This window comes from Gobius niger (assembly GCF_951799975.1).
Source record: "Gobius niger genome assembly, chromosome: 18".
In the NCBI taxonomy this organism is placed as follows: domain Eukaryota; kingdom Metazoa; phylum Chordata; class Actinopteri; order Gobiiformes; family Gobiidae; genus Gobius; species Gobius niger.
Genome location: NC_136869.1, coordinates 8767429 through 8783484, shown reverse-complemented (window position 1 = coordinate 8783484; position 16056 = coordinate 8767429). Strand labels below are relative to the sequence as shown.

Here is a 16056-nt window from a genome sequence, read left to right as displayed (position 1 = left end):
CTTTTTCCACTGCCCTGTACCTCGATATATATAGTTTCAAGCCTTCAATGTTACTCGGCAATATCATTGTTCAACATGTGTAATACTTTATCCTTGGAAGAATGTGGACTCAGTGATTGAATTTTATCCTGGTTTTGCCCAATTCTTCAACTTTGCTGCAACAACTATGCCATATTCTCTGTTAGAGTGTACAATCTTTCTGTCACTTAATCTTGAGGCTAAAGATGTGGACTTACTAAAGGGCCCATCTCTAGTTGGACAACACGAGTCTCCAGGTAGTCTCGGTGAAAACAACAGGTTTGCATGGTCTCTTAGAGGTCTACGTGGTCTCAAGCAGCTGTGATGTTTCTGTGAAGTCTCCCCACAATGTCTTCATGATTTGTCAGATACCAAAGAGATCTCAAAGAGTCGTATGGAGTCTCTGAGATCTCCTTGGAATCCGACAGATCGCGGAGGCATTGTGGGGACGTCACGGAAACGTCTCACAGGTTATGGACAACAAATAGTATTTGCAACACAACTGCTTGACACCGCTTAGACCTCTCGGAGACCTCTCGGAGACCATGTAGAGTTTCAAGTCTCTATGTGGTCTCCGCTGAAGCCGAGCATGTTTGTTTTGACCGAGGCCACCTGGAGACTCGTCTTATCTCCAGGGGACGTCTTGGAGACATCTCCGTGACCAACGGCATGTCAAGTCTCCAACTCTCCAGGCCAATGAGATGGCAAAAGAGCTAGCAAACTCCTGACTTTTGACTTTTGTTAAATCAATCAATCAATCAAATTTTGTTTCCATACTAAAAACAAAAATATACTTTAGGAAAGAACACAAGACAGACCCTTTAAATGAGCATCAGCTTAAACCAATAATGAATGCTTTTCCACTCTAATCTATAGATCCTTCATACCCGCACCCCTTTATCAGCTGTTACTTACCAAGATACGATCGAAAGCAGACGGTGTCCCTCCTCTTTGCACGTGTCCCAGGATTGTCACTCTTGTGTCAAATCCCAAGTTCTTGACAACAAGCTAGCGGGAAGCAAGGACACAGGCATTACATCTGGCTCAGTTTCAACTCCTCTTTCATGCACACAACATCCAACATCCGTGCATTGTCATACAAAACATGTAACACATTTCGCAAAATACACAGGGTACACAAGTTGCTTCACAGTTAAGGGACGAACACAACGCACAAAGCAGAGATGAAGGGGAAACGGCAAAGCACAAGCAAGCCTTTCTAACTTTTCAGTCATGTTAGCTAGGAAACCCAACTTCACATAAGCCCCAACAGAAAAGCGCTAGACTCTAGGAAAGACATACAACTTCTGCCAATACTAGTCAATTTAGAGTTAAATTACAGTGATCCCTGTCTCTAATTTAAATTACCGACTGATAAATACAGTGTGGTGAAGTTTAGTACAGCAGAAGTGGTCGTGAAAGCGTTTTGATTGACGTTATTGTACTTACAAACTACCCAGTGGGTGACTGAAAGTGCATTCCAAGAAACACAGCAACAAGAGTCAAAAGCCACACCGGGACAGCAGTAGAGGTGGCGACAAGAGGTCCAAGCTGGTTTGTCAAAATATGTAAAGGGTGGGGACTGTCCACACACCATATTCACTCTGCATCATGTACTCACAACACCGCTGTACTTACATCCTTCACATAGTCAGTAGTAATGGGCCTGTTGCTTTGATCAATCGCACCCTCTGCTATTATTATGATATTCAGCCTTTTCATCCCTGCTCGGTTCTACGGAGGCGAAGGTGGGGGAAACAAAGAACATGACAGAAAACTTAGACGTTGGCGTTGACATGGGCTTTCAAGAGCACGGTGCCTGGAGACGGGGGATTGGATTGTTACGAAGGTCGTACCAGAAATATGTCCGTTGTGCAATTAATGATATTCCTGCGGCTGGAAACTTGGCAGGAGCTGAGCGTTCCTTTGACGTTTGGATTAGTCTGACGCAAAGCATTCATTTTTGCTGAACCTGCTGCGTCCGGTAAGGCTATGCTCACACTACAGATAACTACGGCTGGGTATCGTTAATTTTTTTTCAATACTGGTACTTTAACGATACTTGGTTTTCGATACCGATACCTGACTTTTTTCGAAACCTGTACTAAATTATTTGTCATATTAAACCATAAAACAGATCAATAATGTTCTTTTTCCTTCCAATTAATTTCTTTTGCATTTGTATCGTTTGTTTGAGGTGAAACAACAAAGAATCTTCCTTTAACTACAAAAAGGGAAGAAAAACACTTTCAATGTTTTTCTTATTTTTCCCCCTTTTTCTCCCTACAATTTTCCCGAAAATGTTCACGAAAATTGTAATTTTTTTCCCTTCATTTTTTTTTTCAATTTCGCCCCAAATTTTCCACATTTTTTTCCCCACATGTGTTTTTCCCCCAATTTAACTCACGTTTTCTTTTTTCCAACTTTTTTTGGTTCTTTTTTCAAAAGGGAAGAAAAACACTTTCCAAGTTTTTCTCCCTTTTTTAACCAATATTTTTCAAGTTTTTTTCCAAAATGTCTGCCCAATTATTCCACCTTTATCCACCAATTTTCTACATGTTTTCCCCCAAAGTTTTCATGAAATAATTTTTTTTTTCCCTAATTGTTGCATATTTTTTCCCAATTTTGCCCCAAATTTTCCCATTTTCCCCCCACATTTAAAAAAAAAAATGTCCCCAATTTTACTCACATTTTCCCACTTTTTTCCAAATGTTTGAGATTATTTTCCTGATTTTAAGCCCAATTTTTAACTTTTTTTTCTTCAACAGACCAACAGCATACAAATGTCAATAAAGATTTTATATTTCTTCTCGGTACCTGCTTCCAATACTTTTATTTTTTCGATACCAGTAGTACCTAAACGTTTTTTTCCCTATACCATACTGGTATTGTTTAACGGTACCCAGCTCTACAGATGACGTGCCCCAAAGTCTGAAATATAAGATGATTTGGCCCATGCTTCTTTTCTGGTTCAATTTAGAAAACCACTAACTATAAACAGGAAGACTTTTATGTAGCGCTACCATTGTTTTGGCCAGGTCAAAAGTTCACATTATGATTTGTTGTTCAGCCCTCGGGTCTGTATTGACTTGGTTACTTCAGCATTTGGAATACGAACACCATCTACTCTATCAAACTTTAAATCAGTGTGAGCATAGCCCCAAACATACAGCATCAGCACGAGGAGGTTGCCAGTTGGAATCTCTCCGTTGAGGCCTCCATGCTCCTGGTTTCCCCTTTGTCTTTGGCACAAATGTACTCACATCCTTCACCAAACTAGAGGTAATTGGTTTCCCATGTCTGTCAATGGCTCCCTCTGCCACTATGATAATGTTGAGCCTGGTGCCCCTCGAACGCGTCTGAATCCAAGGACAATATGGCGCATTTTACATCACTCAAATCAATACATAGACATACACAACAGGTACATGATTTTTTTCTGTTAACTATTGTTAAGGAGAAGATTCACATTAGATAGATATAAATGTGGGCAATAACAATGATATGGAGATTTCATGAGGTGCGATTTCGTTACCGCAGACAGTTTTTGACACATTTTGTCCTCCCAGCCGTCCTCAGGAGGCATCTCGGGAATCAGCACCCAGTCTGCACCACACGCCAGCGCGCTCACCAGGGCCAGGTACCTAAACAGCAGCAGCAACAGCTTTTCTCTCTGAAAGGTTCTTTAATATGGACTTAAGTGAGATGAAAAGGTGCTTACCCGCAGTGTCTGCCCATTACTTCCAAAACAAAGGTCCTCTGGTGGCTGCAAGATCAGAAGTCTTTCAGCAACACAGCATTTTGTCGCTTGTTAAAAGCTTCCATTAACAGCTAAATGTCATGTTACTTATTTAGTCATTTCAGGATGCTCCAGCGTGTGAAAAAAAAAACAACTGGCAGTGTCAGCCTTGTTCTTGTGAAATCTCTTACTGAAGATTTTACACCATCGTGTTCCTACTTCAAACAGGAAGGACGTACCAAAAAATCACATCTGTGCAATGCAACAATAGTTTCATAATACTGCAGGAGTTCTGAGTGTCTCATCCATAGAAATAAAAAAGATAAATGGCGTTCCATCATAACATATGCAGGCAGATAGCAAGTCGGCTAGTCCGGGAGACTTTTCAGAGTCTGTTAGCCTGCACAATGTATTTTCCTAGAGCCATTAGCATTAACCATCGATAATCGCAAATTATGAATGATCCAGATTAGAGGTCGATATATCGGGCTGATATTTGGGGCTTTTTAAGATCGATAGATTTTAATTTTAGAGCTTTAAAAAACTCGGAACAGAGAAACACCGCGAAGAAAATTGGTTAGCAACAAGTTAGACTTAAGTTAGTTTTTGACTAAACCTCAGTCATTTTTTGACTGAGGTTTTTTTGAAGCACAGAACCTAGATTCAATCACTGAGTTAGTTTCAATCTCCATAATTGTATGTTTGATCGTCGCGCAGAATGCCGCGGCTAGCAACAACATGCTAATGCTAACGGCAACTAATCAAAGCTTGTACAGAAACTATGATTGCATTTATGCTCAGTGAAGTTTTTTGCTTTTTGTGGGTCAGATAGACATCCAGTGGCCACTAAACACCATCTTATATTATATGTTAATGAAAAAGAAACATATGTTAGTGTTGTTCCTGTTTTTCCTATTCATTTGTATAGGATAGAACGTTCAATTTAAATTGGGTCCAGGATTCGACGGCTAACATTATGTACGCATTTGTTGGGACAGGCTGGGTACTGTTACAGGCATTTTTGCGATTTCTATCATCTCACCTCTGTGCAGTCGTCATAATTGCGTCCACCACTTCGATGATTCTGTGCAGAGCCGAGTCAGTTCCGATTGTCATGTCAGTGCCACAGAAGTCGTTGTCGATGGAGCCCACCATCCCCACGATGTGCAGCGCGGAGTATTTCTGAACTGACTCCTCTTCAATAGCACCTGAAAGACACAGTAATAAGTCAGAGTTAGCCCGTTAGCCCTGTATCAGTTCATGTACAGCATTACTATCATATCTCCAAGCGACGTCCACTGCATTTATTCATTTGTCTGGGAGGAAATCAAAGCACAGCGATGTTGGTTTGCGCTGACGTACCCTGTTCCACCAGCTCAGTCAGCAGTCCACTCCACTCCTCTCTGAAAAGGTTGGCTCCCGTCAAGCTGCCGTCTCCTCCGATCACGCACAGGTTGGTGATGCCGCGCTGGACCAGGTTATGCGCTGCCTTCAGGCGTCCCTCGTGCGCGCGGAACTCTTTGCATCGAGCGCTGCCGATGACAGTGCCTCCCTGGTTATGATGAAGGAAGGGATGAAGGCTGTTAGTTTGCATCGTTTTAGGCCATGTTTTTTGCAATGTGTTCAAAGCATGGAGAATGGACAAGGACCAAATTGTGATGGAGGCGACAGAGCATGTGTTAAACTGCAGCTCCTGTGGGGTTTTCCAATCAGTCCTGCTTTCTTTATAAAAGCAGAAGCATCTGGAACTGTCCCCATCGCAACTCATGTCAGCCAGGCAATTTTGGATGCTCCACAATTGTTTGTCACTCAAATGAGGATGAAGACATTTCCTCTCAAATATCTCCACATCTATCAGAGTAGGGCTACCGTTCCTTTTTTTTCAATACCAGTATTTTAACGATACTTGGTTTTCGATACCGATACCTAAACGATCATTTTTCTGATACCTATACTGAAATATTTGTTGTCTAGAAGATCTGCAAATTTACCATATCAGGTTCATCTCCAGTGTCAGGAAATGTGTGAAAAATTAGGAATAATTAGGGGGGAAAATGAGAGAAAATTGGGAGAAATTGTGGCAATAATAAAGAATAAATTGTGGAAAATGGAGGAGAAAAGAGGAAAATATTACTAATAAAAAATAAGCAAAAATTAGGAAAAAATTGGGAAAACAAGAAAAAATTGGGACAAAAATAAGAAAAAAAATGGGGGGAATAGGAAAAATATTAGTAATAAAAAATGAGCAAAGATGAGGGGGAAAATTAGGAAAATTAAAAAATAAAAGGCAAAAATAAATTGGAAAACATTGAGCAAACATCGGGCAAAAAATAAATAAAAAAGGAAATAAAAAAAAATGATAATAATAATTATATAATAATAAAATGGGGACAAAAAACATTTACTTGAGCTGAAACAACCAAGTCACTTCCTTTAATCCTGTCCCCGGACCAACAGTATCAAAACTTGGATCTAAAGACAGAAGAATACTTCACTTTTTTCCCCCGATACCAGACTGGTCCTCGCTCAACGGTACCCAGCTCTACATCAGAGCCGACTTCAGAACTGATCTCACCGTTCCCTAACTTGATTTGCCTGTTGATTCATGTGTCATTTTCATCCTTTTCTTTTCAGTTGCTTAAGCCGCCATGTTTGTCGTATTAACAGAGCACTCTGCTTGGTTAATCTTCCTGTTAGTCACTTCATCTGACCAGGGGGAGGTAATAAGATCCTAGAATGAAGTCTTGGTGTAAAGTAGGAAACTAGAGTGTTCTGAGTCTCTAGGTGTCAGTATCAATCAGCAACCACCAAAGCAGATTGTTTGATATTGGAAGCTCACACAATACAGGAACATTAATGCAAGATGCTTTTGTCCAAAATGTTACGTTTTATCCATGTTTTCAATATAATCCCAATGATCCCATACAGAGATTTAATGTGTTGTCGAATTATAAAAAGAAAAACAACTTCTGATAGATAATTTCTGAGAGCTCATTTATTTCCAGCAGGAGATGTTAGTCCAGCAGAGCCAGACTCGATCATGTAAATGAGGCCACAGAAAATTGATTTCTAACACGTTTAAAAGATTGAACGACTTCCAAGTCCATTTGCACGTGTGATCATTAGATGAGAAATTACCCATAATTCAGCTTTGGGCAGACGTGGGGGCTGCTTGTGTAAATGGACAGCCTGTTCAGTTAGTGGATAAATGTGATAAAGAAAAAGATAGAAGCTTATCTCCATGATAAATGTTGGACAGTAGTGAATAGTTTAGGAATATTAAAAGCCACATTAATATAAGTTCCTCAGTTATACGTGTCTCTACCTCTTCAAAAATAATGCCACGTGATGAAACAGGTCAAAAGTTTCCCCATTGGAAAAACTTTAATCATTCATAAAACTAAACCACACATGACAAAACTACTCGTGACAAATAAACGGTTATATATTAAAAGACCAACAATATATTATCTATAATGTAATACAGAGTTCCCAAACTTTCACAAGACGTAAACAAACCCAAACCAGTAAATTAACAACTGAAAGATGACACCATGACTGCCTGTTTAGTTTAGTTTGTTAGTAAACCTCGGCTGTTTAAGTAACCCACTTCTTTCTAGTACTGTGTAAAGCACTTCTACAATAAACTCTAAACCGTGCTTTGCCCCAGTTGGACAGGCCGTTATAATATGTTACTCACGATTTGCAGCATGCTGGAGACGCTCTCCCAAGAGGCCTCCTTAATGTTGTCTCCTCCGTCCACCATCCCCTGATAACCCTGGAGAGACGGGGAAACAATAAGAAAACATTACAATCAACAGCAAAATGAACAGACGGTGTTGTGGTCCTGTAATTGTATGAGCATAGTTAGAAGAACACCAAACAGTGTAAAAAAATAAACATTATAAGCCCTGTACCAGGAACAACTTATAATGAAACCGACAGGATCTTTTATCAATATTGGTAATCTTCCGGAGATAACCCTCTAGTGAGCTAAAATGTACAGTATCATATGTTTAACTTCCATTTCGGTGTTGTTCCAATCTCATAACAAGACCGTAGATATTGGTGTCAGCAAGAAATAAATTCAATAATGATTTTAAAATAATATTTTTATTATAAGGTACACGGTTTAGTCTGTGTGGCTAATACTACAGATAACACCCAGAGCGCTTTCACACAGACAGCTAAATCCTGGCTATGAAGGCTCTACAGGTGCTAAATAAACACAAATGTTCAATGAGGGCCTCACTTAGGCTTTAGAGTAAAAGCAGAAATTCAAAATAAAGGAGCAAAGGGTGATGTCCTTGATAAGGCACATTAAGGAACCGGCCACTGTTTTTCAATACTGAGATATGTTCTTACCTGAGCTTAGACGAGTTGATGCGTACCTGTCTGGTCTTTGTGCGTGCCCTCAGTCACACAAAACAACCAAAGATGTTGTTAGCATTTGGCTTCTCCGAGCATATTCCTATAGCTCCAAACGGGGTGAAGTTGGAGGCTACCACGCTCCTCCATGGGCACAAAGACCAGTAAGGTACGCATCAACTCGTCTAAGCTCAGGTAACAACAAATCACAAGATGGAAAAACGGTGGCCTGTTCCTTTAAAGAATGTGGTTTTGGGCTTAAGCGTCTTTTTTTTAGTGCTCGTTGTTGTTTGTAAATTCTTGACTGCAGGAAATGTCTGTGTTTATTGAGGTAGGACTTTTTTATTCATTTCAGAGCTAATTGGCCAGTATCAAAAAACAACACCACAAAAATTCAATAACTATAAATCTTGGCGCTATTTTCAATTTTATTTAGTGATAGCAATTTGCTTCAACTTCAAGACATAAACACCTACGGTGACACAATGCTTTTTAACACTAGTGACACCAGTAACTCACTGCCTGCCATGTAAACTTGAGCCATTTATTTTTTTGGACAAGACACCAATACAAAGTCATAGGGAAATAACGGGACAGGCAGACGTGCATGGTAAAAACAATGGAATTGGAACAACACTACTTTTGATTTCTATTTCGGGGACTTGCAGATACAAACTTATACTTCCGTTATAACTAATAGAAGAAAAAAAATCTTTCAGATCTTTTGCAATCATATTCAGTCTACAAGTGGCATGTGTGGCATCGTGACGGAGCGCTGCAGTTTGCCAGTAGGGGGCGTGGCCTAGTCCTCCCATGCCCCCAGTGAGTTACATAATCACGCTCTTAATGAGGAGGCAGATGTGCAGATCAAACATGAGATCAGGGCTGAGCTCACAATGACATCTGCTCTGCCGTGTAAACAGTATTTAACTCTTGTAATCCAGAGCTCTTATAATGAAGTGTGGACAAATACACCAAAGATAACAGGTTAAGTAATTAGCAAACATGTCGACTTTTTCACATGTAATAATATGGGCTACAGTTGGATATTAGGCATACCTCATGAATGAAATAAACTTTGGCTCCCACGTATAATCCCATTCGGACCACGGCTCGCACAGCAGCGTTCATCCCTGACGGAGAGAAAGACAAGAAGAAATTACTTTTTGGAACAATTTTAAGAGGATTTGGGAATCGAAACAAAAGCTAATTAAAGAGTTGTTTCAAACAAGCAGAGGTAAATATTTAGAATAAATCTCCTGAATATACTGTATATAGTCATTGTTTCCCTTGTAAGCACTTTCTCAGTTCCTCATGATCCAGTAACAAAACACTTTTCCTCATTTCAGACAATCTTTAATCAACACTTTGAGCTAAAGTGCAATAATGTGGCCTTAATGTCTATAAATGGCAAGGGCCTCTGTACAAACAGGAAGCGAGTAGATTATAACTTTATTACTTGTAGACTGGAAGGGCATTGCAAGAAAAACAATGAGTCAACACTTTTAAATGAGCCACACAAATTCATGGGAATTGAAAAGGAATGCTAACAACACTTTCCCTTCTTTCTTTTTTTTTATCTACTTATGTCCACACAAGTGCAAACTATGTGTGCTCCCTATGGTATGAGCTGCAGAAGTATGCCACTGAAGCTCTCCATTTTAGGTCAGCAATGCATATTGTCTCCCGCTCCTCCTCCAACCACCTCCAAAAAAGTCTCGCTGTGAAGTCCCACTAACCAGGACCTCGTGACTCGAATTTCAATGACTCACACGCCGCCCGTGCTCGTAATAAATGGTAATGTTTCACCCACATTATATGCAATCGCCGGACGGGGACTTGGCTGTGAGGAAGGAGAGGTCCGAACAGGAGGAGAATGGGGTGGGTGGGTTTGCTTTTAGAGCCTAAGTGAACATGACTTGGCAGAAGTTCAACAAAGCTACCAAACCAAGGGCAGAGGGACAGAAGTTTTCAGAAAGAGTGAGGCAGCGCTGGCCAAGACGAAAACAAAGTTAAGCTTAATATGGACATTCATCACATAATGTCATTTCCTTTTGCCGTTATCGTAAATTACGTCTCAATAACAACAACAATAGTGCAGTATTATGAAAGTAGACGATTCACGTGTCTTCAAAAAGCAGGGTTCTGTGGTTAAATGTTTTAGTAGAGCGTTGGACAAACAACTCTGAGGGGAGTTTAACTAGTGGCTATCAACTTTCAGACCTGTAGTGCGTAGACAAAGCGTCTTTTGTGTACTTATCTTTTTCTCACAAAGGCCGAGCTGAACACTAGTAATATTATCAATACTGTGCAAATAAGGAAACAAGAAGAGTGTGTTTATTTTAAGAATGACACACTCTTACCGCTGCAACCAGCATTTTAACTAACCACAACTTATAGCCTGCATGGACCTGCATGCTAAATGAGGCTTATTGTGTTACAGGCCTAAGATGCAGTAGGAGCGAGGACCAGCCTGGGAAAATACCAACCTTTTCAACAACAACTCATAGATCCTATAGATTCAGCTGCTCCCACTTTGTGAGATTGTGACACTCATCAATTGTCGGTCAAACAGGAGACAGAACACAAAAGGGAAATCACATTTTATTTCATGTGTCACAAGTATTTTGCAATAGACCATGGGGATGTCATTGTAACAGTTTTTTAGAACAGGAAATGTGAGTACTCGCCTAATACTCATTCAAGTATGATTCAGAAACTCACCCTAATAGTAAATGATGCTATATTTTGTAATCAGCAATAGCCAAAACTACTGTACTGTGGGGGGAAAAAAGTCTAAATCCTTTCAGATATTTTTTTCTGATTTGACAATATTGTTACCGTTACATGATAGAGGCATAATATGATAACTACTTCTGATTGCATTTGCATTACTAGAGGCTGTAATGCTTGGACAGCTGTGTTTTTCTTAATTTCGTGCCTATGGATCATTTTCCGAAACACAAATTCTGCGTTTTAACCTTGAACTACATTTTTTCCGAATACAAACAAGTTGCAAGCAGCTCTGTGGCTCGTAACTACTTAGCCCTGCATGTCCACTGCGACGGCTGTGACCTAATGCCTTCTTACGTAAGAGCGCTCAAGTGCACAGTCAGGTTTAATCATATCAACGAGAGACACAGCAGGAGGAGATTTAGACGGGGACACAGGCACAAAGATGTACGAATGCCACGAAAGTACACGAAAAAAAGATGCTTCATAACTCTTCCTGACTTGTAAAAACTTGCTGTTGACTTAGGTTGTCCTGCTTCTTCTGCGTGACTAGCACTCAGCCTCAGTCAAAGAGCCCAGGGCGCACATACAAAGCCCCTTTGGCACTGATGGGGATGCTGTCATGCGTGCTCCCATGTCATTGGTTGAAGTTGGAAAAGGAGACTCTGCTGTGCTACGTGCTCTGAGAGAAGAGCGGTGGGTAACTCATTGTGAAATCCCCCTCTAGGAACAAATGAGTATATGCATAATGTTAGCATTCACGAAATGGCAAAGCTTATGGAGAGAACAGTAACTGAGACGTGAAGAGGGATCCAACACTATTTTGATGCAACTTCATTTAAACTAGAGTGCAAAATCTAAGGGAAAACAATCACAAAGCATCCGGCAACAACACTATAAAAGAGCAACAGTTGAATGAACGTCATGGTTATGTTGTTGGCCAGACTTGCTTTACAACATCATTCATATTAGCAGACAGGTTTGCCCACTAACTGAAATACTGTGGGTTCAATCCAACTGCAGCCAGAAGCGAAGGTCTGCTTCTGGGGTGTCTATTTTTTCTCACCTGTTTACTGATTTTAATGGGAATGTTTGGTGCCTGTGAATGAGTGTGTGATTGATTGGTTATTACCCCTTAACGCCTTAACTCCCACCTGAACCGAGCACATTTTCTCCAGTTTGGCTTTACCCCAGTCCAAAAGCTTCTGGAAAAAAGCTGTGAAAACAGCAACAAAACTGAGACGAAATCAATGATGGAAATGTGACAAAAAGTGAGAAAACATTGACAAAAAAGTGACAAAAAATTGATGAAAACGTGGCAAAAATGTCACAAAAATGTCACAAGAAATTGACCAAAAAATGGAAGAAAAAATAACCAAAAAATGGACAAAAAAATGACAAAAATGTGACAAAAATGTGACAAAATGTGACAAAAAAATGACAAAAATGTGATAAAAAAATGACAAAAAAATGACCAAAAAGTTACAAAAATGAGTTGAACACCCAACAACAAAAATGATGGGGAAAAAATCTGATGACATGAGGAAAAAGATCCTCTCGGTTCAGGCGGGAGTTAAGAGGTTAAAAAACCTTAGCATGACACCTGCATGTAAAAAAATGCACCTATTGGAGTAACACCGTTTCATTTATACTAATGAACAAAGCAGAAACTACAGTTGAAGTTCTCATCTTTGCTAGAGCATCACCCATTACGTGACCCACTGTTCTGATGGTTACATAACACCAGCACCACATGTCCACATAAAACGATGCCACTCTAATAGCAGTCAAGCCAAGTTGAAAAGTGAAATGTGTCTCTAATTGGATGCTCAGCCCTTTGGCCAATCGGGAGCCGAGCCGGGAACCACCTGACTGGGGTTTCCTCTGTGACGCATGGCGCACTGAGAGGATGTATGCCGCACATCACGTACACAGGATACCAGCATCCCTCCACTGCGGCTAACCTCTGCACTTATCCCCCTCCTAATCTAATTTCAAAGTTTCGTGCAACCAGGACATCACTACACCCCGGCTCCGTCCTTGACAACCCCCACGTTTCTGACTCTCCATCTTTACCTCATGATTTCAAAATGACAACGTTGGCCAGCACCGGTTTGGTTGTGTCGTGATCTGATGCAAGTTCATTGTAAAGTGAATGGAGGTTAAAAAAAATTGCTGGGAGGGAAATGGCTCTCGGGTATAAAGGGGCAGGCTTTTGCGAGACAAAGCTGCATTGTTATTCGACCTTGACGTGTTTTTTTTATCCGTGCGTAATAGCGCGGCGTGCCATCGAATCAATGAGTGTGGATGGATGCTGTGTAGATTAGCGCGTTAGCAACAAAAAAAAAAATGTGTCAGCTAGCATGCCGCTTAGCCATTAATAACTGACGCATTCACCCAGATCAGCAGTCACACTTTCGAGCTATCACCAGTTGCAGCACAGGTGACGACGGGTTGTTTCTGACTTGTTTTACACACGATGAAGCGCGACAGAATGCGCAGGAAGCTGGACCCGGAGTCCATTACCTTGTGCATCCCCGCCGCTCGTCAGGACAGCGATGGCTTTCCCAGCGCCTGACAGGTTCTCGAAAAATATCTTCTTGCTGTCCGGTTGCGCCATTGTGCGTGTAAATCCTCCGGACCCCGTTCACAGAGAAGCGACAGCGGACCCCGAAGCGTGTTCAGTTGTGCGGATAAGTTTGAAGGACACGGCGGGGCTCGCTATGTATGCCCGCTATGCTGCTGCTCTTCTTCCTCCTGTTCCGCGTCTCTCCAGCTCATTTGCATAGAGCCGACTGGAGAGCGCGATTGGCGTGTCTGAGAGCCAATCGGGTCGCATCGTGCGGTCCGCTTCAGCCAATGAGGGCGGTTCGATGTGAGGAATGGGCGGGATTAAGCTACCGGTGGGAGGTAGTTCGTGACAGCGTGCGAATAGTATCCAAAGATGCAGTTGCAAACACTCAAAATGTTCCTCTATTGTGGTGTTTGACCCAGTCCTTCACAAAGTCCAGCACATCCCTCTTTTCAAAGAACAACCTTTGTAATGTTATAACTCATTGTGCAAAAGAATTAGGACGAAACAAAAGTAAATAGGCTATTATAATTAAACAAATACACATTATTTCAAACCCATGTGTGGATAATCTTTGAGGGCCCCCCATGCAGTGTCTCCGACGAATAAGGAATGTAAGTATAGATACCTCTATTTACTATTTAAAGGAAAAGGCCACTGTTTTACATACTGATGTACTTACCTGAGCTTAGACGAGTTGATGCGTACCTGTCTGGTATGTGTGCGTGCGCTCAGTCACGCAACTAGACCAAAGACGTTGCCAGCATTTAGCCTCTCCCAGCATATTCCATCCACGCAGCAAAGTCGAAGTGCTCCTAAGGTATTATTACGCCTTATATACATAGTTCCCCTTTTTATCCGCTTAGAAAATTGACATGTTTAATTTTGTGTAGCTATACTTGGATTGTGTAACTGTAGTTAAATAGGGAAAACGCAGAGGTCGTTTCTAACTTCCCCCCAGTTTGGAGCTATAGGAATACGCTGTGAGAGGCTAAATGCTAACAACGTCTTTGGTCTTTTTGCATGACTGAGCGCATGCACAAAGACCAGACAGGTACGCATCAACTCGTCTAAGCTCGGGTAAGAACATATCTCAGTGTGCTAAAACGGTGGCCTAATCCTTTAATTGTCTGCACATTTCCTTTCTATTTTGCGCACCATGAGTGTTTCTTGAGAGCTGAATGCAACAAGTGAATTTTTCCATTGTGAGATCAATAAAGGCTTATCTATCTTATCGTATCTTAGTAATAGGCCTTTAATGCTGCAGTTATGAAGAGGAAGAAAATGAATATGACAACATCAAGTTGCAGTCAGAGATTTCAAATGATAGGCTGAATGGCTTATTCAGTGTCTCCTATTACAGTAAATAGAAAAGACTATGTGCCTCCTAATAGTCTTCACCTCCATAGTCTAAAGATCACCTGCTGAATGAACTTTGTTTCATGGGTTTATTTTCGTAAATATTAAATGAGGCAATCAATGTCATTCTAACAAAACATGGCTGATCAGATAAAAACGACGCTGGGTTAGCGCCGCAGCTCTCTGAGTGCTTTTACAGGCTTATTGCACTGTCATCCCAATCAATATCTCTAAATGCTGTTCTGTGTTTATGTAGAAGTAAGCTGTTAATGGTGATGCATTAACCTGTTTGAGACACAGCAGAGGACGACGATGAAATAGATTCGATGAAATGTTCTGACAGAGTTAATATGAAGATGAATAAGGGGCCATTGAGTGCATTCCAGCTCTCACGTTCCCCTCTTGTCTCCATCTGGTGGTGCATAAGTTGAATTACAAGCCACTTCAGTAGAGCAGAGTGGGCTGAGGCTGTGTTAGGGGTCTGTGGTTGTGTCTGACCTCTTGAAGAAACTCAGTGAGAGCGGCCACAGTCTCATCAACCTCTGACTTATTGTGTAGTAGATGAATTGAATAAAGTAGTTATAAACCTCAGTTATGACGACGGTGGCATCAAACTCAAAGCACTTTCACGACGCCTCTCGGGAGTACACCATCTTTGTTGCTTCTGTTCAATAAACTTTTAGCATCCCATTATCACTTCACTTCTGTCTTTATGCAACAGAAAGATTGTTTCCTTTACATTAGCTGTGCACCCCGAGGCTGTTCTCTGTGGGCTCCCTCCGTGGCGCTGCTGCTGCTGAGGACAGGCCTTCGCTGTGCACAAATAGACCCAGCAGCAGGAAACTCGAGTCGGACTGTTCATCTGTGCTTTTTCACCGTCAGCACTTTCACAGTTTTGCTGTGAAACTTTGCTCCATCACAGACCGTCATTCGATTCCACCAGCGACACCCGAGCATCCCAATCCCAAGACATCTGCTTATTGTCTTCCGCTTAAGCAATTATGGCTTAATTTATTCCGCCTGCAAAAGCTGCATGGTTATAGCCAGTGTTTAGAGCCTGAGAACAGTTACAGCATTATGACAAAGATGGATGAAGCTTTAATGTTGTTTTCATTTTTATAAAATACCTCAAAAAGCATTTGTATGAATTGTCACCCTGAGTTGCCCTATAATAAAGCCATATGTGCCAACAATAACAATGGTGTCAGTTTGGGCTCAAAAAGCAGAAATATGTCAGTGTGTGCAATAAACTATCCCATAAAACAAC

At 41.1% G+C, this 16056-nt stretch overlaps 1 protein-coding gene across 5 annotated transcripts in view; it reads right to left on the bottom strand.

Moving 5' to 3' along the window:
* pfkpa (phosphofructokinase, platelet a) overlaps positions 1 to 13643 on the bottom strand; it is a 36391-nt gene extending 22748 nt beyond the window's left edge. For 3 of the 5 annotated variants that reach the window (XM_079576579.1, XM_079576577.1, XM_079576578.1), the window contains exons 1-9: positions 13385 to 13643; positions 9185 to 9258; positions 7458 to 7535; positions 5120 to 5309; positions 4800 to 4965; positions 3740 to 3784; positions 3554 to 3662; positions 1657 to 1752; positions 934 to 1026 (exon numbers count right to left, since the gene is read on the bottom strand). In XM_079576579.1, the coding sequence (XP_079432705.1) occupies positions 934 to 1026; positions 1657 to 1752; positions 3554 to 3662; positions 3740 to 3784; positions 4800 to 4965; positions 5120 to 5309; positions 7458 to 7535; positions 9185 to 9258; positions 13385 to 13478 (945 nt within the window). In that variant the 5' untranslated portion in view covers positions 13479 to 13643. Of the gene's footprint in view, positions 1 to 933; positions 1027 to 1656; positions 1753 to 3281; positions 3378 to 3553; positions 3663 to 3739; positions 3785 to 4799; positions 4966 to 5119; positions 5310 to 7457; positions 7536 to 9184; positions 9259 to 13384 lie in introns of all 5 variants that reach the window. The other 2 variants (XM_079576576.1, XM_079576575.1) reach the window with 2 other exon arrangements.
* Between the last annotated feature and the right edge of the window lie 2413 nt (positions 13644 to 16056).